The sequence below is a fragment of the Macaca thibetana genome, chromosome 6 (assembly GCF_024542745.1).
Source record: "Macaca thibetana thibetana isolate TM-01 chromosome 6, ASM2454274v1, whole genome shotgun sequence".
NCBI classification, from domain to species: Eukaryota; Metazoa; Chordata; class Mammalia; order Primates; family Cercopithecidae; genus Macaca; species Macaca thibetana.
In genome coordinates, this window is record NC_065583.1 from 125,668,885 (window position 1) to 125,692,462 (window position 23,578).

Consider the following 23,578-nt stretch of genomic DNA (forward strand, 5'->3'; position numbering starts at 1 on the left):
ATAGTGTAGGGTAACTGGGTTAAAGACACTGCAGCTGCTTGCTGGTGTTTTAAGTGGTGGCTATTTCTGATTCACAGGGTGAAAGGCCCTGGCAGGGAAGAGGGTGGCCCACATCTCTCCTCAGGCCAGTTCTGCTTACAGCTGTTATCTGTGTTTGGCCACACGAGCCGACTCACTTTGAACTGACTAGACGAGTTTTCTGAGGTGCTACTCTGGAATTCTGTTACTGTCTGGAGCCTTCAGTTCCTATTTCGTTGGAGTCCAACAATTTGAAAGTCAAGTTTCTGCTTTTGAGAAGCAGAGCATGTGATTTATTGGCCAGCTCTTTTATCCCTTCTTCCTGTATGAATGTTTCCTGAGAGGCAGGGTATGGTAGAGGAAGGAGCATTGAGACGATTTATTGGGTAATGTTGCTGTTCTTGGTCATTTTGAATGTTTCCTGAATGAGACTGGTTCTTTTTTCAAGTTACTGGGCTAAAGTAGAAAACCTCTTGGGATTATTGGATTCCTCTCTTTGTTTCATTTTGTATAGAAATGTATATTTTATATTGTTCACCAGTAATTTTTTTCAGTGTAACATACTTTTTGCTATGATTTCTTGGGATTTCTATGTGTATTTTAAAGGTTGGGTCATTTAGATGGGATCACTCAATTGCTCCTAGGTTTCCTTTGCACTTCCAGACTCTCAGGGTCCCTACTGACCTGGCCGTGGGCTGTGGGTAGCATTACTTTTTGAGCCTGGAGTGCAGCCCCTCCTTACTATTTCTGTGGATGCAGGCTGCAATTTTTGTACATTCTGAGATTCCTGTGCTAGTGATGTTTTAGTTTAATTATGTCATTATTTGGGCAGAATACCTAACTAACCTTGGGATCTTTGTTAATACCCTTAGGTGAATATTTTCGATTTCATGTCTTCTGAGTTCTTCCGGTTTTATCATAAATAATTAATTATGTGAGCTTAACATTCACTTGGAATAGTTTCATAAAATGGACTCAGTAAAAATTTTGATTCTATGTTGAGAAAGATCTTGCGTTGCTAATTCTTACTTCACATCAGATTCTTTGTAAGAGAACACAGTATAATGAAACAAGTTGCTTAAAAAGTTGTAATTATAAAAGCTATGCAAGATGTGATGCATATTTTAATACTTTCTACAAAGGTTGTCTTGAATAAACCATCGTAAAAATGAGTGATTATTAAAACATGAAGGAGATGAAGAATCAAGAGTTATAGTAAGCTCACTGATGATTCAGTCTTTTCCTCATCTGTCTTAAAGCAGTTCTTTTCTGTTTCCCCAAATCCAGAGTGCATAAGAGTTCATCTGAGGGAAAGATTATTTATCCCAATTGCTTTATATAATTGCAGTGAGTGATATTAAGACAATAAGCAGTAGCAACAATAACAAATACATATGCTTCTAACACTGAGTGTGAGTAGTATTTTCCCGTGCATTCAAAATTAACCAGGACTTTTGTTTTATTAAATGATATTTTAATCAGTGTTTAGTTGCCTGAAATGAAACATAGTCACTTTAGGTCCTCGATTTTAATTCTGCTGTGTAGCACTGTGTTAAAAGATGTTGCAGCAAGACAGGGATCTGTCAGGTTTTAAAGTATTCTATAAGGCTGGATTTCAGTTAGTTTTGGGAGAAGAAAAGCCCTACCTTCCCTTCTTCCTAACCATCCTCTTTCCTTTTCTGACTTTCCTTACTCAGCAAATACTTCTTGGGAGCTTAATGGTTGGCAGGCATTTGGGCATCCTAAATAATGCAGGGATGACCCTTGTAACTACTGAGACTGTAGCCTATAACACTGAACGTAAAATACATACATCTTTCTTTCAACTACTGAACTCTGACTTAGTAGTTTGAAAGCAGCTGTAGATAATAGACAGGCAGATGGATGTGGTTGTGTTTCAACAAAACTTTGTTGCCAGAACCAGGCAGTGGACTGGATTTTCCCACAGATTGTAATTTGCCAGCCACTGGGTTATTGCATGATATTTTTCATTGGCATTGGAGTTTTGGCTTTTGGACTTGGGGAGAACCTTTAAAGAAGAGCAAGACAGTTTGGGAGGCCGAGGTAGGAGTTCAAGAACAGCCTGGCTAACATGGTGAAACTAAAATACAAAAATTACCTGGGTATGGGTGACACTCGCCTGTAGTCCCAGCTACTTGGGAAGCTGAGGCAGAATTGCTTGAACCCAGGAGGTGGAGGTTGCAGTGAGCTGAGATCGTGCCACTACATTCCAGCCTGGTGACAGAGTGAGACTTCATCTCAAAAAATAATAATAAAAATAATAATTTAAAAAGGATGATCTAATCAGTGGCTTTAGTTGTTTGAAGGGCATAATGTCTTCTATGAGTCTGAGCAGGTCAAGATCACAGGAAGGCCAGGTATTGGTTCAGGTAAAGAAGAATTCTCTTAAGATTTGTTCATCTTCCTTGAGTAGGAAATGACAGAACCGAAGCTGGCTCCCTGCTTGTTAGGGACATCATAGAAAGGAGTTCATGTACTGAGTGAGAGGTTCAAGTAGATGCAAAGTTCCTTTCAACTTTTTCCTTCTAGGTTGGTCCTAATGTATCAGCCAATCTCTCTTCACTTTAGTATGAGTTATTTAAGAAAACATTGTGGTATAGGGGAGGAACTAACATGTTTCTTTTCATTTAGGCAGTGGAGTTTTTTCCAATTAATTTTATGCAGAACTATTAAACAAGTGATATTTTAATGTATTTGACTTTTTACAAGCCTATGTTTATGATATTTACTTACATGTTTATTATTATATATTATCAGTGAGGACAATGAAGCTCTTTTGATGAACACAAAAACTGCATTTAGACATGGTTGAGAACTGAAGGCTTATCAAATAGTTTATTTGGTTCTGCATTTTGTTCTCTTTTTGGTGTAGCATCAAGGAAGAACAGGATTCCAACAGAATCATAGTTGCAAATGTTACAGATTGGAAAGTAGCTCACTGTGCAATGCTGAGCTGATCTTCAGTCAGAAGGCAGAACATAGGTTTTATCATGAGGCTTGATCTCTCCCCCCCACTCCAAGTTACTCTGGCGGCATGAATTATGCGTGGGTGGTTTCCAGTGTGTTAAAATTTTATATACAGTACGTTTGAATATGTTGTTTCTCATTTCAGTCTCTGATTAAAATTCGATTTCTACTTAAAAGTATTTCTTGAATATCCAACTGTCTCTTTGCAACACCGTGTGGGGTTGCAGAGTTGGAAAAGGACTGGCTTAGAATTAGACCTAGGCAGTAGTCTACGTTCTGCCACTTACTAGCCTCAGGCTAGTATCCTTTAGTTTTTTTTCATGTGACAGACAGGTCTGGAAATACCTACATTGCTCTAATTGTGAGCGCTGAGTGAGATGACAGTATAAAAATATCTAGTGCGTAGTAGAACCTTAGTAAATGCCTTTTTTTTGCTTCTCTTGTGACTTCTAAGATAAGGCTGTCCTTTTAAATTGAATTGTGTGTGATTCTACTCGATTTCTATAGGTATAGTTACTAGACATTATTCACCATGTTAATGAAATGCTTGAATAGAAACTCTGCCCTCAGAAATGCAAACTGCTCATCTGAAAGGAGTGGACTTACAAGGGGCTATAGCTCACCTGGTTCATGGGTTGTGATTCAACCTTCTGGTTTGAGAGTGAAGGGAGGGCTTTGGAGAGATCCGCTTGCTGATAACAGGTGGAGGGCAGGTGTTTCAGTGGCTTGTTTATCCACACGACACGTCAGAAACATAGGCAATGACTATACTGCCTTTAGTTGTTAGATTTTTATATCACCCTCCACATATCTGTTCCTTTTAGTCCTTAGCACTAAAACCCATTCATAAAGAAGGGCCATGTGCACACCTTTGGAGAAGCAAGAACATAACAGCAAGGAAGGGAGGGAGGGCTTGTGCCACTTGGCAGCCAGGCTTTAGGGACAGCGGTAAGGAGAAAATCTACAAGACTTAGGAAAAAGTGGAATCCCTTGAAAAACAAAAGGGAAATAGGGTGGGTCCCTGGGGACAAAAGTAGGTAGATACTACCACCTGAGTTGGGCACAGGGATCCCTGGGACTTACAGAAAACGCCAGGTAGTTCCCTGAGCGTATTGACTGGGGCTATTTGCCTTCAGCAAGTATGAGACAGTGGTATAGCTGCTCATAGGAATCTCAGAGGTTGGGGTATCAGATACTAAGAGGGCTCAATGAAATTGGCTCTGAACCCAAGCCCCAGGGGAGCCCAGTTAAGATTCCGTAGGGCCTGGCGGTTGTGACTGGGAGTTGGGTTTCTGTTAAGATTGCTCTTAAACTATGAGATTAAGCAGGAGGTGATAACACCAGATTTACATGTTGAAAACTTGCTCTGGCTGTTGAGTGGAGGATGGATTATACAGGGATCGGATGGGAACTAGTGGGGCCTGTTCAGGAGACTCATCCACATTCCAGTAGTAGATGTGGGTGGCTTGGCTTTGGATTCACTAGGTGTGAGAAATTATCTTCCCTCTGCTAAGCACCTGATGCTTGCTTATTTAATTCAATAGAGTTAGCAGCTTTAGTATTATTATAGTGAACCCTCTGTATCTGCAGGTTCTAGATCTGCAGATTCAATGAACTGCAAATTGTAAATATTTGAACAAAAAAATGTAAAAAATAATACAAAGTAAAAAATACAGTCTAATAATTACACAACTTTGTCATTGTATTAGGATATGTGTAGGTTATATGCAAATATTACAGCATTTTATATAGGAACTTGAGCATCCACAGATTTTAGTATCTGCAGAGGGTCCTGGAGCCAATCCCCCATGGAAACCAAGGACTATCTGTCCTTGGATGGATGAGTTTTCTAAAGTGACTTCTTGAATGGTTCAAACTCAGGTTTGTCTAACCTCAAAGCTTACCTTTCTTTTCCCTCCACAGTCAGAAAAACAAGAGGAAAAGTTGAGATTGTCTAATTAATAAGCAAATAGAAATCTTTTGGAACCTTTAAATGGTTGTTTAAATGAGTACACATTCTCCTGTAGTCAGCCTTTTCTTGGCAGTACAATAATTTTTGTGAGTTAATATAGATGTACTGATTCAGTAAAAGGACTTGGCCATTTGAATATTTTGAGGACTTTAAATATAGATTTGACAATGTAGGTATCATGCCCAAAGATGTGACTTAAAAAGATAAATCAATGGAAGAATTCTTAAACAATGATTTCTAAGGTTTTAGTAGAAGGACAGTGCTGAAAAGTTGTGTTCATTTAATTATATTAAAAAGGAATGGGACATAGGGAATGGAAGATGAATTCATACTCGATAATTGAATAAATGTAATTTTCCTTATGATTCTAATTAATTTTGCTCCTAAGTGCCTAATGGACAATGCATGGCAAAGTAGATACCTATCATTATAATAGCATTAAAAATATTAAATATTATTGAATATTAAAATGTTGAGTGAGGCCGGACACAGTGGCTCATGCCTGTAATCCCAGCACTTTGGGAGGCCAAGGAGGGCGGATCATGAGATCAGGATATTGAGACCATTCTGGCCAACATGGTGAAACCCCATCTCTACTAAAAATAGAAAAATTAGCTGGATGTGGTGGTACTCACCTGTAATCCCAGCTACTCGGGAGGCTGAGGCAGGAGAATCGCTTGAACCCGGGAGGTGGGCGGAGGTTGCAATGAGCCGAGATCACGCCACTGCACTCCAGCCTCGTGACAGAGCAAGACTCTATCTCAAAAAAAAAAAAAAAAAAAAAAAAAATGTTGAGTGGTAGTTAATATAATTTTATATAATGTAGACTAAAACTTTGTCAGTTTAAACATCGTGCATTGCCAATCTGGACAATATTGTGAGGCCTGGCTAAAAATGGATGTTGTTTATTGTTTTGCTTCAGTTGCTGGCTCTGTTGAGACAGAGTGGTAAGAGAGAAACTTGGATTTGTAATGTTTACTCCTTTAAGGAATCTCAGAGTTACCATTCTGGGTTACAGTATTTGCAGTAAGAAGTTGCAGGAGTTAGTCCTGGTAATGCAGGTGACAGCAGGTGGAGACACCAAGAGTACAGACAAGGCCTGAATGCAAGGCATCTGTAGAAGCTCATGGCAGAGTGCAGCCCCTGGGGCTTCCTGGTGTCTGGAGCCCCTTTATGCGAATGCTTAGAGGAAGTTGTGTGCCTGGAACATAGTAGATATTCAATTAAAATATATATTATGTGTCAATTACAAAGTACATAAAACAAAATACAAATCTGGAGCTCACTGTGTTTCCTTTTATAACTCATTGAATCCTCTTAGTACCCAATGAAATAGGTACTACTGTGATCCTTACTTTACAAATGACAAATTAAGATACACAGAGGTTAAGCAACTTGCCCAAGCTCCTACAAATAGTAAGTTGTATGGATGGGATTTGATTCCAGAGAGTCTAACACCCAAAGCTGTTAGATTTGCTCTTAATGTCTCCCAGAACTGCTTCTCAATAAATATTTGTGGATTATTGAATTGAGTGTCTAATGCTGTGACCTTTTATGGTAGAATACTGTGTTTGCCTACGCAAGGGGTTTGGGAAGCAAAGCTGTTGAAAGCTTTTTTGGCATCTCTTTTATTGTCTATAATATTGTTAGAATGACCACATCTGCTCTTAAAAATAGCAGTGCCTGAAATCCACCCTCTCCTGCACATTCTCTTATTATTATTATTTTTTTCTTCATAGAACTTGTCACCATCTAAGTTGATTTTATTTGTTGTTTTGTGTGCTACTACCACTGGAGTGTAGGCTCCATAAAAGCAGGGACTTTGCTCACTGTTCAGTCCCCAGGATAGGACATGGCTGGGCACAAAGTAGGTGGTCAATGCAAATATGAAATTGTTTAATTAATGAAGAGAATTAATACCAAGTTCATTGGTGCTTCAGCTTGGGCATCTAAAATCCTTGAGCCTTTCAAAGGAATTGCCGATCTATGCTACACTTGCCACACTGGGGCATCAGTGGTTTAGGGAGTTACAATGCCCAGGCTGAGTTCTTCTAGTTGTTAATGATGTATGGAAAATTCTTTTGCTTTAAGTTAATGAGAAAGGCCTCTGACTTCCATACAAAATGTGCTGCAGGCTTTCCAGAATCCTGTGTGCTCTTGAAAATCTCCTCTACTCATTATAAATCTGAATTTGATAGGTTTCTGCCATCCATGAGAAGCTGGTGCCTATATTCATTTTTTATTGCCCATATACCTTATTGTAGGTACTTGTGTTCGGGGAAAAACCTTATATGTCCAGGTAGGCTACAGAGTCAAAGAGGCTTGTCCAAAGTGTTATTTGTGGTAGGTGAGTGACACTGCATCAGCATGTTTTTCTTTTTTATTGGCCTTTGGCAGTCAGACTTTTATGATTTATTGAATCATAAAATATATGTAAACTGTAAACCTGCTTTACTCAGTTTGTTTGACTTTATTTGGTAGCACTTGCTCATGATGATTAAGTTTGGCCCCCAAGTCCAAAAGACTTGAGTTCAAATTGTGGTTCTGTCACATTCTCTCAACCACTGTATCAATTAGGACTGGAATTGGTTGGAATATAGTGGCTTTGACAATTTCATTTTTTGCTCAGGCAAGTAAGTCCAGAAATCACTAGGGCCCCAAGAAGCGTGTAGACTTTAAGCTTATGGTCCAAAATTAGTGCCAGAGCTCCTGCCATCACTTCTGCATTCCAGATAGCTGGATGGAGAAAGGGCAGAAGAAGAGTGTGCTTCCTTCCTGGAAGACTTGTAAGACTTACTGATTATATCTCATTTACTAGAATTTGATCATACCGCCATTCCTAGCTGCAAAGGAAACTGAGGAATATAATTTTTTAACTAAGAAACAGACTTGTCTGCAACTACACTCAGTCATTCTTCACATACCGATTTCTCTCTGGGTCTACTTCTCTTGGGGTTATTAGCAGGGTTGTTATTCTCCTCTGCTTTGCATAGCTTTTCTTTTTCGTATGGTTTCTTTTTTTTCATACTCGTGGCTTTGTAAATTTAGATTGCCGTGATTCTTCATGGTTATGAAGTTATTTAATAGCTTTGTTTTTGTATTCCCTCAGTTTTATTTTGCACTATGAACTGCTTCATCTTTTCAGTATTTTTCAACTCAAATTTAGGAGAAAGAGAATATGATTAGGTTAGCCTGGCCCTTCCTGCTAGGCCACACCATGGTTGTTGGTCAGCTACTAAGGCTAAACTGCCTGCTAGTTCAGTCAGCTGTGGCATCTTGCTTGTGGGCCTTTGCATCTAAAAGGGTGGGGAGGCAAAACAGACTCTATAATGTGACCATGCTAAGTCCCTGACAAATGGAAATTCCTTTGGCAGGGAGTTAGAGATAAATCTTAAAATGAGGATGTTTTGTATATTGATATGAATACATTTTAAGTAGTATGTAGATTGTCAGTTAATAGTTATCAATAATTGATATCGGACCGAGAAGCAATTATTTGCAAAGACTAGGAAGGTGTCTAGGGCATGCATTAGCAACCCTCAGGTGCTTGCACATTATGGGATGTTTCTTGCTTTCACTTTTATCTGGAATGCTGTTTTCTTCTTTGCTCCTTTGAACTTGGATAACTCTCAATCTTTTGAGACTCAAAATTCAGGAGATGCTTCCAAGTCTTTCCTGACATGCCTCTAAGAATGAGTTCGATGCCTCTACTCTGTTTGCCTAAAGCCCATTGTGCATACCCCTGATTGTGCTGAACACATTTACCTTGCACTTGTCGGGCACAGGTATGTTTAATTACTGCTTTCTCCTGAACTGGAAGATCACTGATGCTAGGGTTTGGTCTTCTTTATCTTTGTATACTTAACACTTACCTAGAAGTGCTTGCCACATTAAGGATGCTCTGGGCCAGGTACAGTGGCTCATTCCTGCAATCCCAGCACTTTGGGAGGCCGAGGTGGGAGAATCGCTGGAACCCAGGAGTTTGAGACCAGCCTGGCCAACGTAGTGAGAACTCATCTCTACAAAAAAAATTAGCTGGGTATGGTGGCATGCACCTGTAATCCTAGCTATTTGGGAGGCTGAGGTGGGAGGACTGCTTGAGTACAGGAGGTCCAGGCAGCAGCAAGCCAAGATTGTACCACTGCACTCCAGCTTGGGTGACACAGTGAGACCCTGTCTTATAAAAAAAAAAAAAAAGCCCTGCAATTTTTTTTTTTCGTTTTCTTTCTTTGGACTGAGTTTTAAAATTCCCAGTGCCTGGTCAAAAGTGAAGGAATAAATTCTCTAAGGTAAGTGGTACTCATTATTTTACTCTGATAAGTTAGAAGGGGATTTCTCTCCCTCCATACTTTTGAATCAGAATTTTCAGAACGAGAACTATTCTTACCTTCAGCATTTCAGCCAAAATCTGCCTGGATATTACATATGATTTTTCAGTGATGTTTTGTAGAAGATGGGCTAACATTTTGCTGGATGAAATCTATAACTTCAGATATGATGATTTATGCTTTCATTTGGTTATTTTTGCTAGATGACTTTTCAAATCTCAGGTTATTTCTGCTAGATGGCTTTTCAAATCTTTGTGATTGAATTTCACAAAGAGATCATGTTCTAATGATGATGATTGTTATTTTTTAATAGGGAGAGGAATGATTCCTTTTTGAATACTGGTTGAACTCTTACATATTCCATGCATGGACATTTGTGGATTGCTTGGAAGTATAGATGCTCTTGGGATGCTGTTGGCACTGTTACCACTGAGAACATTTTTAGAAAATGTTGAGAAGCTTTAGCTTTCCTTTAGATTGCAAATGTTTCTCTTTGGGTAGATTATCATCATCCTTTTTCCTAATTTGAAAAAGCTATAAAATATATGCTGAGGAGCAAAATGCTCTACATTTTGTAAACAAATCCTCATTTTATTTTGTAATTAGTTAAAAAAAAATTACTTTTTTCCCATTTGGGGAAAATTACTTTCGAGTATACTAAGGGAGTTGTTAAATAATGCCCTGTTAATGTTTTCAGTGACGATATTAACAGAAGGAGATGCCAGTTCTGAAGTAGGTGGCATTTCCAAGTGTTTATTTCCAATCTGGAGGAGTGACTAAAGCATAATTGACAGACATGACCTTTACTCGGAGAGGATTCCACCCACGCGGCACTTTAGCGTTCCCATGTACCTTGGAATGGGTCATCACTCTCTGTATTCCCCATTTATTGCATCTTTGCCTTCAGCCCATTTGTCTGCTATTGAGAGGAAATGCTGGATCTTTGATAACCTCGTTTGGAAATAGATGATCCAAGCTAGGGCCTCATTCGAAGGGGTTTTACTGCTCCCCTATGCCCTTTCTTGTTTTACCAGTTTTAACATACTACTTGCAGGACTCTGAAGAATTGGCTTGGCTGTCTTAACTTTTTAATTTTCATCAAGCAGAATTATAGAGGAGAAGATAATATAACTGTCATCTTGCTTTGCATCAGGATGAGGGATTGCACAGGACATCAAAATTAGAACTGTCAACTATATTGAGTATAAAAAATAGCTCTCTAAAAGAAAATTGTGTTTTTAACCCTCTGATGGAACTCAAATTATACCTTGATATCATTTTTTTGGACTGCATAGTAAATAACATTCATTTTCTGCCATCTTGTTGAAGTTTTGTTTTCTCCTTTATTTTCATGCTTACCTTTGAAATTTCTTAGGGGAAACAACAATAAACTGTAAGTAATCACATTAATTTCAAATTTAGTGTTCTTTTTCTTTTTTCTGTCTTAGGCATTCTTTTTCTATAGACCTCTCTTAAACAGATTGTAACCAATCTGTCTTGTTTTTGACATCTTTTTTGCTATTTTATTACATGAGGCAGCAAAGAAGATGAGATTTGTTTTTGAAATAATATTCTTTACTTCTTCCTCAGGCAAGACTAGATGTAGATTTGTGAATATCACTGTAGAGGCTACTGGGCCAGAGTTTATCTGGGATAGAAAGTCATTCTTTTATTGGGAATAGTTAACTACTTATCCTTCATTCCAAGTTATGCCTTATGTCTCATGGGTTTACAGTTAAAATAGTTTCTTGCAAATACAGCATCTATACAGGGAAATAATATAATTATTTAAAATTTATTACCAGTTTATATACTGTGATCAAAGGAAGTTTGGTTATGTTTTTAAATATCTCTATGTATCCGACTCCTAGTAATTAGAGGGAAGAGGCCGTTGTTGAGAACATTATTGTTAGAATGAATTTACAAGCTGGCGCAATAGACATGCCACCTGGCCTGAGGTTGGATGTTCAAGGATAAGGCAGTATTTGTAAGGATTAGAGGTTAGAGAGAATGAGGTAATATGGTTAGTCAGAAAAAAAGTTACACAAAATAAATTGAGGGTTTTCAGGGTAATAATTTTAGCAATCTCAACAACAATACTTGTACTTTTTGAGAATATGAGAAGGAGTGGAAAGTAGGTTTTTAGTAACTGAAGAGTAAATATTTCTCCCTCTTTAAAAGATAAAGCTCATGAGAAGAGTTATTCTCTCATGATAGGTGCTAGAGCCCTTTCATATGGCAATGGGGATACCTACTTTTTAAAAACAAATGTTGCTCTCTACTGCATAGGATTAGATTAGGCCGTGAGAGACACACAACAATTTTTAAATAAGTTAGAGGGCTGAGCGCGGTGCTCATGCCTATAATCCCAGCATTTTGGGAGGCCGAGGCAGGTGGATCACTTGAGCCCAGGAGTTCGAGACCAGCCTGGGAAAGATGGCAAAACCCTGTCTCTACAAAAAATTAAAATATTAACTGGGCACAGTGGCATGAGCCTGTAATCCCAGCTACTTGGGAGGCTCAGGTGGGAGGATCACTTGAGCCCAGAATGTTGAGGGTACAGTGAGTCCAGATTGTACCACTGTACTCCAGCCTGGGCAACCAAGTGAGACCCTGTCTCAGGAAACAAAAAGTTACAGGTTGATATCTATTTCATGTACAAAGTCTGGAAGAGGAGGGAATGGCAACTCCACGGTCATTTGCATCTTTGGGTTCTCTTATCTGTATGCTCTACTTCATGTGTCCACTGTTCTCATTGTGCCCTCACAATCCAAGATTGTCACTGGAGCTACATTAAGTCTCTGTTACAGCCTGGAAAAGAAGTAGGAAAGGCAGAAGAGCAAAAAGGGGCCCTTCTCAGAGTCAGTTCCCTATAAGCATCTTTCAGTTACATCTCATTTTGAAGAACTTAGTCACAGAACAACACTTAACTCCAAGAAAAGCTGGTAAATCTTTTATTCCAGGTGGCATAAAATACGACAGTAATCTTTCAGTTGGGGAAAATAACTTTTCCAGCTTACTCAGAGTTGTTCAGTCATTCACTATTATGTTAAAAGGTACAATTTGGGGTAATTTCCAAAGGTAGGTGGGAAGAATGATCTTGGACAAGGTAATGAGCGTTCTTAGTCTTGGGCTCTGAGGATGCCAGGACATGGCCTTGGTTTGTTTTCAGTAGTGTATTTCATTCAAAATAAAACCAATAGTGTTACAGTCATGATAGTAGTAACTTCATAATAGATGTGATCATGATCCCTAGTATGAAATCATCAGCTATTTGTTTAACAATAGCACCATTGAATGTTTGGAATTATTTGAAGGTTTAGATTGAGTTTAAGTGCTTCAGGTAACAGATTGTCTTTTTAGTTTGATTTTCCATTGCTTAATTTTTATTTTTAATATCCATGTATATAGCCTTTGGCTTTCCAATCTTTTCTTTATCAAATTCCTTCAATTATACAGAGTTCAGTTTCTTGTGGATATTGTCTGAAGAGGCAAGAGCCTTTGGCAGAATGGGTCTGATGCGACTTGTTGGTCTTCCTCAAGGACTGCATCTTTGGAAGTCTTTTGGCTCCCACAGAAAGCCAAGGATCCTGTATCTCTGCCTCCTTGCCACAATGGATAAAACCATGATTGCTGAGATTTATGACATTATAAACTTTAGGGAGAAGCTTTAACTTGTCAACAATAAACCATAATAACAGTGTTCGACTGTATAAAGTTAGGGTTATTTTGACTACATACTAATTTAATGTGCTAAAAATATTTCTCTCAGTTGGGGAAAATAACTTTTTCTAAAGAAAGGAAAAGAAACCAGTAGTCATGTTTGGTATGCATGGTTTTGTGTGTGGGCATGTGTTTTAGGAATCTGAATTTGATTTTGGAGTTAGAAGTTGTGAATTCTAAGTTGAGTACTGCCATTGATATTCTGAGACCAAGGACCTCAGTCTTCTGTCAAAATTTAGCCCATTCATAACTTTCAGCATTTAACTATGAGTGTTTCCTTTTTACAGAGTTTTTTTTTCTATTATAATGATTGTAGACATTTATGATCTAATAAGAATTGAACTGAAAAAGAAGTGCTTAAAAAGCTACTTATAGCAGCCAAATATTTATCATTAAAATGGGATATTAGAGCCAGATTTGAAAGAAATGAAATGAAACCGTTACAGTAAGTTACACTCCTTAAATGATGCTCTTGTATTAGAGGTCAAAGTATCTGCCTTATAGTCCCAAGATAAAGCCACATGCCCCAGACTTTATTATCCCTGTCTTATTTGAGTTAGCCTAGAAAACAGACGGAAGAAATTCAGCCACTTGCTCATAAAACAGATGTTGGAATATAGCAGATTTTCTTTAAAGAGGGAAACAAGAGCAAGGGGAATGAAGACAGTTCTTTGGTACAAACATTTTGTTGTAATCTCTTATTCTTATTTTAATCTTATAGAAAATGTCTGAATGTATCCAGATCTCATTTGCTGTTTGTAGAGTTGGGATTTACACGGTAAGCAATGTATATTTTTGTGGTACCAAATGTTGTGAAAAATAAGTGAAGACCCTAGTGTTGGAAATCATGTGGAGTGATGGCAATTACCCTCTGCTGCTGATGGGGGTATAAATTTATACAACCACTTTGGAAAGTAATAAAGCTGAACATGAGCATATCTTGTGACTGAGCAATTCTACTCCTATGTATATAGCTCAGAGAAATTGTTGTGTAATTACCAGAAGACCTGTGTAGGAAAGGTTCCTAGTAGAAATATTCATAAAAGCAAAATGTTAGATGTAATATGAATGTCCATCAATAATAGATTGGATTAAATAATATGGAGTCACGGATTACAATACAGCAGCAAAAATATATGAAAAAATGACTGTATGAATTACAGCTTGTAATAACACACTGTGGATGTATCTCACAAACAATGTTGAATGTAAGAAACAAGTCACGGGAAAACACATGGAGTACAATTTCATTTCTATGAAGTTCAAATGCAGTAGAACTAAGCGACACATTGTTTTAGGGTTACATATGTTGATAAACTATAAATAAAAGCAAAAATTCAGATTATGATTACCTCTAGGGTGGTAGTTCTCAACAAAGGGTGACTTTGCCCTCCAGGGGGATATATGGAGACATTTTTGGTTGTCACAGCTGGTGGTGATGGTGGTGGTATACTACTGTCATCTTGTGGGTTGAGGCCAGGGGTGTTGCTAAGCATCCAAAATGTTCTGGTTAAGAATTATCTGCCCAAAATGTCAATAGCATGAGGTTGAGAAACTGTTCTAAAGCAGTGGAGGGAAGAAAAAGTGCTTTAAAAGTTATAGTGGGCCAGGCCCGGTGGCTCACGCCTGTAATCCCAGCACTTTGGGAGGCCAAGGTGGGCAGATCACTTGAGGTCGAGAGTTTGAGACCAGCCTGGCCAACATGGTGAAACCCTGTCTCTACCAAAAATACAAAAATTAGCTGGGCGTGGTGGTGTGCACCTGTAATCCCAGCTGCTTGGGAGGCTGAGGTAGGACAATCACTTGAACCCAAGAAGTGGAGGTTGCAGTGAGCCAAGATCGTACCACTGCACTCCAGCCTGGGCGACAAGAGCGAAACTCAGTCTAAAAAAAAAAAAGTTATAGTAATATTTTGGTTTTTAACTTGAATTGTGAGCACACAGTGTTTTTTTATGTTGTTCTTTAAACTATATATTTGCTTTATATACTTTTTGTATGTAGATATTTTACAATACAACAACAAAAATGAATGTTTTAAGATGTTTGGGGATTTTTAATTTTTTTTTCCACCAGCCTGTGTCAGTTGACCCAAATGCCTTGAGCTCATTTCTTAACTTGGGATTTTGGAGATGTATCTATGTAGATGAGCATGAAGGACTTTTCTAATCAGATTAAGTGATAAAATGTCTTGACATTTTCCCTTTAGAGGCCTAGGGAGGGGATTTGGAGACTGTAGATGGGAAATATAGTAACACTTACTTTTAAAGACCAAATTATTTTCTAAGTAAGGACTTAAAAATATTTACATGAATAATCTTGTTTACTCATCTACTTTGTACAGAAGAACATATATATATGTGCACAAAATGCTTAAGGAATTTGTTTAAAATGAATGATGTAAAAATTCTGAGTAAAAGATAGGAGTGCAGCTTGTAAGTTCCTTGAGGGCAGGGAGTCTATCTTGTGTTTGTCTTTATAGCCTTTACAATACCTTGCACAACATCTGGCCCTTGGCAAATGCTCAATAGCTGTATGTCCAATTATATTAAGTTGTAGGGAGAATAATTTTCTGTTTTGCCTTTGTTTGAATATAAGAAAAAGGAGATTTTCTTATGTCTCCTATCACCTTTTGTTTTAGCTGTCTCAGATGAGTATTTGTCCCCAGTTAGATGAATAGGTTGCTTGAAAGCTAAACACATTTTTTAGTTATTTTATGTGAAGTTAATTCCTGAGTCTGTTTTCCCAGATCCTCTGAGAAGCAGGTGCCAGGTTGGGATTTGCACCCAAGTTAGGGGGATGTTCATGAAGTGGAAAGAGGGAGGAAACCACAAAAGGTAGAGAGAGCCTTCAGACCATGCTGTAGGTCTGACATCTGTGAAGGAAGAGTGGGAAGGAAGGAGGGATGGGGAAGAATTTTACAATGTCATGTATTCCTGAGAAGTCTTGGCTGGACGGATAGGGCTTCCCTAAGCAACGGTGCCTGTTGCTGGAGTTTTGCAACAACAGCAGTGATTCTAGTACCTCTGTACACTTGGGTGCTGGCTGGCAGCCCAACAGAAACACAATGTCTGCATGAATACCATAGTAGACCTGATGCTGTGGCAGCAAGAGGCCGTCAGTTAGTTGTGCTTCTCTAGAAAGGGAGCTCTGACTGGCATATTTCCATGGCTGCCGCAGTAAGCCAGCACAATAAGGTATTTCCATCTAGAACTTGGGAATATTAGAACTGCTGATATCAGAAATTGTATGTATGCCTCTTTGAATACCTAGCACTGAGCCTGGGCTTGAGACCTCACAGGTGTTCAGTCTCTGTTCCTGCTTATTTAATGAAGAAAGGCTGGTCATGGATTCATTCCAAGGCAGATAAAAATCGGCCCTAAAAGGAGAGAGTGTGACAATCTTAATTGTGTCCCACACAAAATTCATATGTTGAAGCCCCGACTCCTAATGTGATGATGTTTGGGGATGGGGCCTTTGGGAGATAATTAGGTTTAGATGAGGTCATGAGGATGGGGCCCTCCTGATGGGATTAGCGCTTTTATAAGAGGAGACACCAAAGGGCTTTCTTTCTCTCTCTCTCTCTGCCTGCCATGTGAGGACGTAGGAAGGTGGCCGTCTTTAAGCCAGGAAGAGAGCCCTTAACAGAAACTGACCAGGCTGGCACCCTGCTCTGGGACTTCCAGATTCTAGACCTGTGAGAAAATAAATTTCTGTTGTTTAAGCCACCCAGTCTAAGGTATTTTGTTTTGGCAGATTAACACAGGGAGGAGAAAAAAAAAAATTCTTGTAAATTACAGCTAACATAAACAAACCAGAAAACAAAAACAAAAACAAACTCTTATTAGCTCCTGTTGGAAATAAATGCTGAGTTATAAGTAAAACAAAAAGTAGAAGAGGAAACCTAAAAAGATTATGGATTGGTTTATGGGATGAGAAATAGTATTAGATTGTTGAGCTGAGTTGTTTTTCTAGGTGCTTTTAATGTTATTGCCAAATAGCAGCTAGTTAAATACTTAGAAGTTAAGGAGCAAAAAGCAATATATTTTACATATTAGGAATCCATATCTGAAGTGAACAAGACCAAATTGGAACATATATAGGACAGAGACACTGAAAGCTTCCTAGGTTAAGCATGTGATATACAGGTGAATGTATGCTACCATTAAAAAGTTTAATAAAGATCATTACTCAGAGACAACAAAGGATATCCAGTGCATGCCGTCCACCTTTCCCACTGAGGTTTGGAGTAGACAGACCTTTCTCCAGACCCTGAAAAGCAGTGATGCTTATTTAAAGGGCCTTAACTCAGGAAGATGTGGCAGGAAACTTAAGGTATAGGTAGAAAAACTTAGACATTATCAGTGGTGGAGATATGAAGGCTTCCAAAGCCCAGAACAAATTGAGACAGAGGGAAGCAGATAAAAAGCAACAAACAAACAAACAAACAAACAAACAAAACAATCTTTAAAACCAAGCATCTGCTCCAAGGAGATAACTCTGTACTTACAGCACAGGAGATAGTGTTATTATCCTAATGTAATGTAGGGATGTTTCACAAAGAAGTAATTTAGTTTCTGAAACAAAAGGAGTCCTGTTATATGGATCTGTTTTGGGTCTTAAGCAACATTCATTTGGTTCTGTTCAGGAGGAAGGAGGGGACGTAAATTTAGGCCAAGAGTTTATACTACAATTGTGGTTCTATGATTTTATGAAATCCTGGCAATGAAAACAGGCCATGCTTAAGAATGTGATCTTGAAGTGAACTGTCTACAGTCAGGCATAGATGAGCTCCAGGCCAGAGGGACGCATAAGGGCATTGCTTTGGAATTCTCTTAGGAATGTCAGGGTAAGCATTTTCCAAAGGTGTTTCGCCGAGACTTCTCTGAGTTGGGAGCTATAATACAACCATCATGGAGCAGAAGCACAATGGTGGGCAATTAGCTGGTGCCGACAAGAAGCAGGTTAAGGGAGCAGTGATAATTTTTGCTTCTAGTGACCTTTCTGTGGGTTGTGGACCCTTTTGGCCAACATTGAATGGACCAGATGAATGAAGCTAAGGCCAGTGAATCTTGCCCTTCTCCAGGAATGGTACTGTTTGAAGCACACCAAAGCCACAAGGGTGACTGGTTTTCTGTACCCAACAGCTGCATGAACTAAAATTGAAACAAGTGATGGAGGTTTGAACTAAATAATACCAGGAGAATATCCTGCATGGTTACAGATTTTGGTTATCAATAAGAGCTTTAAAAACTCTTTAAATTCTTCTTTGGTCTTTGCAGAAATTATTGAATGTGTTTTACTAGCAGAGAAAGCATTCATCCTTCAAAACAATAACAGTAAAAATGGCATTCAGTTTCATCTTGAGATGAAGAGTCATTTGCTAGTGGGTATAAATCATCCTTTTTATCTAGTTACAAGATTTGCTTGTACCTACTCATATTCAATTTCTGTGACTTCTTTTTTGCTGGGGGAGGGAGGCAGGGGAGTTAACTTTGTGATTACAATAAAAAGACAAAACAATTGTATGTTATTATTAGTATTACTACTGATAATGTTAGTAACAACATTATTAATAAGATTGTATATTATTAAAATTGCTTATTTCCATTTAGCTCTTTAGGTCTGGACAAATCCTACCCTAATTCCGTTGGGTTATTACAATATACAGTGCTACATGTAAGGACACTGTATTAGTTTCCTATGGATGTTGTAACAAATTATCACAAACTTTGTGGCTTAAAACAACATAGATTCTCTTACAATTCTGGAGGTCAGAAGGCTGAAGTGGGTTTCACTGGGCTAAAATCAAGGTGTTGGCTGAGCTGTGTTCTTTCTGGATGTTCTCGGGAGGAATCCTTTTTTTGCCCCTTTGAGCTTTTAGCAGCTATCTGCATTCCTCAGCTCATGGCCCCTCCTGGCAATGCCATACTTCTAACTTTTGCTTCCATTATCACATCTCCTCTATGACTCTGACACTCATGTCTCCCTCTTTATAAGGACGCTTGTGATGAAGGTGGGCCTACATGAATAATCCAGAAGAATCTCCCATCTCATGATCCTTAATCATATCTGCAAAGTTCCTTTTGCCATGTAAAATAACATATTCACAGTTTCCCGGGATTAGGAAATGAACGTCTTGGGGTTGTGATGGTAATTGACTCTATGGGGGACATTATTCTGCCTACCATAAGCATCAAAGAGGAAAGTATACTTTCCTCTTAGTACAATCTGTCTTAGTACAATCTGTACTTAGTACAGTACAGATCTGTACTTAGATCTGTACTTAGTACGATCTTAGGACTTAGTACAATCTGTCCTCTCCTAGAGAAAAAAGAAAACCAGCATAGCCTAGTTCTAATGCTGGGTGTAGAATGTTGTCATCATATATAACACCAAGGTTAAAAATTTGTCAGATAGATCGGAAGTCTTGCACTCTGCAAATACTGGTTCTAGCAACAAATTAAAGAGCAGATTTAATATATGACCATTTGGTGGGGAGTGGTATTAACTGTACCTGTTTATTATGCCCCTTGGAGATTCCAGCATAAGCATTTATTGTAAACTGTGTGGAATGCTGAGATGTCTGCAGTCATTATAAAGGAATGAAAAACTCTAAAACAAAGTGATCCACACCTTAATTACATAAATTCTGCATAATCATACATTTTAATGATTTGAATGGAAGTGAATTAAGATGTTGGCTTGGCTGTTTTTATAAAGACCAAAATAATAGTAGCTTAAGTAGAATAAGTTTGTCATATAAAAATCCAAGCTGGCCTGGCATGATGGTGTGTGCCAGTAGTCTCAGCTACTCAGGAGGCTGAGCCCAGGAGTTCAAGTCCAGCCTGGGCAACATAGCAAGAACTTGTCTCTAAAAATAGTAATAAAATAATATAAAATTTTAAATTTAAACCAGGAGTCACTTTGGAATCTAGCTCTTTGCTTCATGAGTCAGGAGCTCAGGCTCTTTCTAGCTTGTTGTTCTTCCATTGCCTCAGTGGTTCTGCTCATGTGCAGGCTGCGGGTGGTTCACCACTCCTGTATGTTTGTTTATTCTGCGGGAAAGAGAAAGTGGAGACCAACTAATTCCCTTCTGTGGGCATGATCTGGAAATCACAGACATCACATCCCCTCACATCCCAGTTGCCAGAACTTAAGGCATATGATGATACACGACTACCAAAGAAGCTTGGAAAGGTGAACTCTAGTAAGCATCCAAGACTCTGGGGGTTCTACTGCTAAGGGGGCATATAGAATGGATATTGGGGACAGTCAGTCATCTTTTTCACAAGGAAATGAGCGAAGGCAGTTTGATCTGAGATTTTCAGCCAACAGACGGTGCAGTGTACCTCAAAGACAGTGTGTAGGCAGAGAGTCAGTGTTGCCTGTAGCCATTGTCAGGCACACACTGAATGAGCACATAGTGTGGCAGCAAGACTGGTTTTGTGTTATGTGGCAAATCTAGCTTCTGGTTGGATTGATAATTGAGACTCTATGGGCCAAGATTGAATCTAGTGTTTTCTTTATATCAATATAGTATATGTGTTTTTGCCCACAGGCACATGAACACACATAGTTAGAGTTGTTCCTGGCAGTTTTATTTCGGTGGGTATAAGTGAGAGGTTATATGTTTTATAACCTAGGAAATGAGAGTTTATAAAGGTCTTTTTTTTTTTTTTTTTTTTGAAATGGAGTCTCGCTCTGTCACCCGGACTGGAGTGCAGTGGGGCAATCTGGGCTCACAGCAACCCCTGCCTCCTGGGTTCAAGCAGTTCTCTTGCCTCAGCCTCCTGAGTAGCTGGAATTACAGGTGTGCACCACCATGCCTGGCTGATTTTTGTATCGTTAGTAGAGACGGGTTTCACCATGTTGTTCAGGCTGGTCTGGAACTCCTGACCTTGTGATCTACCCGCCTCGGTCTCCCAAAGTGCTGGGGATTACAGGCATGAGCCACCATGCCTGGCCTAAATGTTTTCTTTCTTACCTTTAGTAAGCGAAATAATGTTCTCAAGTAGAGTGAGAACATCTGGCTAGCATACCACCTTTCTAGCAGGGGAATTTAAAATTTTAGGTTTAATGCACCTATCGAGAGCCACAAATATCCCTCCTAATTTCTATTTTTACAGTAAAATAGTTACACTGTGAAATACATAAGATTGATAGGACTGCTGTATTTTTCTTTATCATGTTTTGAAATTAGAGTCCAGGCAAGAACAAGATAAAATCTGTTTGGTTTAGGTGTTTTATTCTGGGGAATGCAGAATGTATCCTTTTCTCTCAAGATCAGGGCTTCTCTGCCACATGCCTTTGTTATTCCAGCACAAGTCCCCTTGGGTGGCCCTTTGGTTGAGTCTGACCCAGCATGAGCCCACTCTCTTTCTGCCCCTTAACCTGCTCATGCCCTGGGCTCCTTTTTCTCAGTGACTGGCACCACAGCCCATTCAGCTGCCAAGCCAGGAACTAGACTCAATCTATAGTACTCCCCTGCCTCATCATCCTAGCAGTCCCCAAGTTTGATCTCTCCTACCCTAGTTGCCGCGCCTCTCTGTCATTACCTGGATTCCAGTGCCAGCATTCCTTGCTTAGAAAGACCTAACGGCCTCCTTTGAACTCTAGAGCCTTTCATCAGCCAAAGTACATCTATTGCACTGTCTTAGAATTGCCTGGTCATTTTTCTGTAACTCATGTCTCACTGTAAGCACAGTAAGGACAGTGATGATGTTAGTCAGTTTCTCTGTTTCCCTCCCCCAGCATCTGGTAGCTCTTCACCATCATCATGGTCATGATCACCACTGACATTTGCCGAGCTTTGCCGAGCACTTCTTAAGGGTTAAGCTGTGTCTGTGCTAAGGCTTTTATAGACAAACTCACTGAACTAGGTATAACCTTTTGAAGAAGGTACTGTAATATTATCTTCATTTTACTGAGAGGACATGGCGTGGTTAGATGTCTTTTCCACCTGGTAGAGATAGGATTTTGAGGCAGAATTTGATACATTCTTAGCCACCACACACTGTTGTTATCCGGATAGTAGGTATTCAATATGAATTTATTGAATTTAATCTGGAATAACTTCTCAACATTTTTTGTCTTTTATTCCTTGACATTTTTGAAGAGGCCCAGGCCAGTTGTTTTACAGAATTTCTTTCAGTTTAGATTTGTCTAATTGTTTCTTCATGATTAGGTTAAGATTAAACATTTTGGACAGGAATATTCCATAGGTGACATTGTATACTTCTCAGTGCATCTCAGCAGGAGCACAGGGTGCCAGTTTATCCCATTGTTGGTGTTGATTTTTTAAGTTCATAATCAACCGAAATTTCAGAGGCTGGTAATTTCTGGCTTTACCCCAAATTTATGGACTGTACCCTATTTAGAACCTACTATATCTCTTATTTGTTCACTACACAATCTATTTTTTATTGTATCTTTATAGCATGTTTAGAGTTTGGATATGGGACTATGTAAGTTTAGTATGGTTTGCTGAACTTTGGAATGTTTTTATAATCATAATATTTTGATCAAGATGGAACCTTAGAATTTTCCTCTCATTTGGATTAGAATGTTAATTCTATACTAGGTAGTTCTTGTGGCTAGACTGTTGCACTTTTGAAGGCAGATTTAAGAGTTCCACTTCCATGTGGTCCTGCCAGCATTCTTCTGTGTCACTCTCAGAGGTCTCCTTACTCTGCTAGCTGCCTTTACTTTCAGGGATTAATGGTATGAAATAGTGGCTATCGAATTGCAAGCATATTACCACAAGTGGAAAATAAGTTCTAATTATGTATTCTATATTAACTTCATATAGGAAAAACTGATTTTTACCTTCCGACTGTAGATGTCCTAATGATAATTTAAAAAGGCACCACAGAAGAGGGAGTGGGAAATTGACTAGCTACGTGAGGATCATCCTTTACAAAGCGCCATTGTGAGGTTTCTTTTGGTAATTATAAATTGTAGCTGTGTGTTTAGGTGGAGAGGCTTTTTTCTTGATAAGAAACATTTGGGGTTATTTAACTTAGGAACTTAAAATACTTTTAATTTTGCAATTTAAATGACCTGGTGGCCTTTGATTTTCACCAAGAGTATATCTGATTGATGGAAATTTCCACCCTAGGAATTGTACATTTTTGTGCACTTTCTTTCCATGGATGGTTGACTTTGTTTTCTTGACAAACCTTTAGTGTTTTATCCTCTGAACTAGTACTTTTTTTCTTGATAGGAAGAATAATTTGTTTTTGTCAATGATTAAAAATTATCCTAGAATGCAGTCACTGCCAAGGATGTGGTTTACTCCTATGCATAGTTTGGGGACAAAATTATGTTTTAAACTTTAAGGCTGGGCACGCTGGCTCACGCCTGTAATCTCAGAACTTTGGGAAGCCAAGGCAGGAGGATCGCTTAAGGCCAGGAGTTTGAGACCAGCCTGGGGAACATAACAAAACCTGGTTTTCAAAAAATTAACAACAACAACAACACAACAACAACAAAAGCCAAGAGTGGTGGCACACACCTATAGTCCTAGCTATTCAGGAAGCTGAGACAGAAG

At 38.8% G+C, this 23,578-nt stretch overlaps 1 protein-coding gene across 4 annotated transcripts in view; it reads left to right on the forward strand.

Annotated features, from left to right (window-relative positions):
• The window catches only part of ARL15 (ADP ribosylation factor like GTPase 15), a 443,095-nt gene that overhangs the window by 15,213 nt on the left and 404,304 nt on the right, over positions 1–23,578 (forward strand). Inside the window, exons 2-3 of one of the 4 annotated variants that reach the window (XM_050794109.1) lie at positions 10,682–10,699; positions 13,751–13,807. The exons of 2 other annotated variants lie outside the window; for them this stretch is intronic. In XM_050794109.1, the coding sequence (XP_050650066.1) occupies positions 13,754–13,807 (54 nt within the window). In that variant the 5' untranslated portion in view covers positions 10,682–10,699; positions 13,751–13,753. One more of the 4 variants, XM_050794108.1, reaches the window with a different exon arrangement.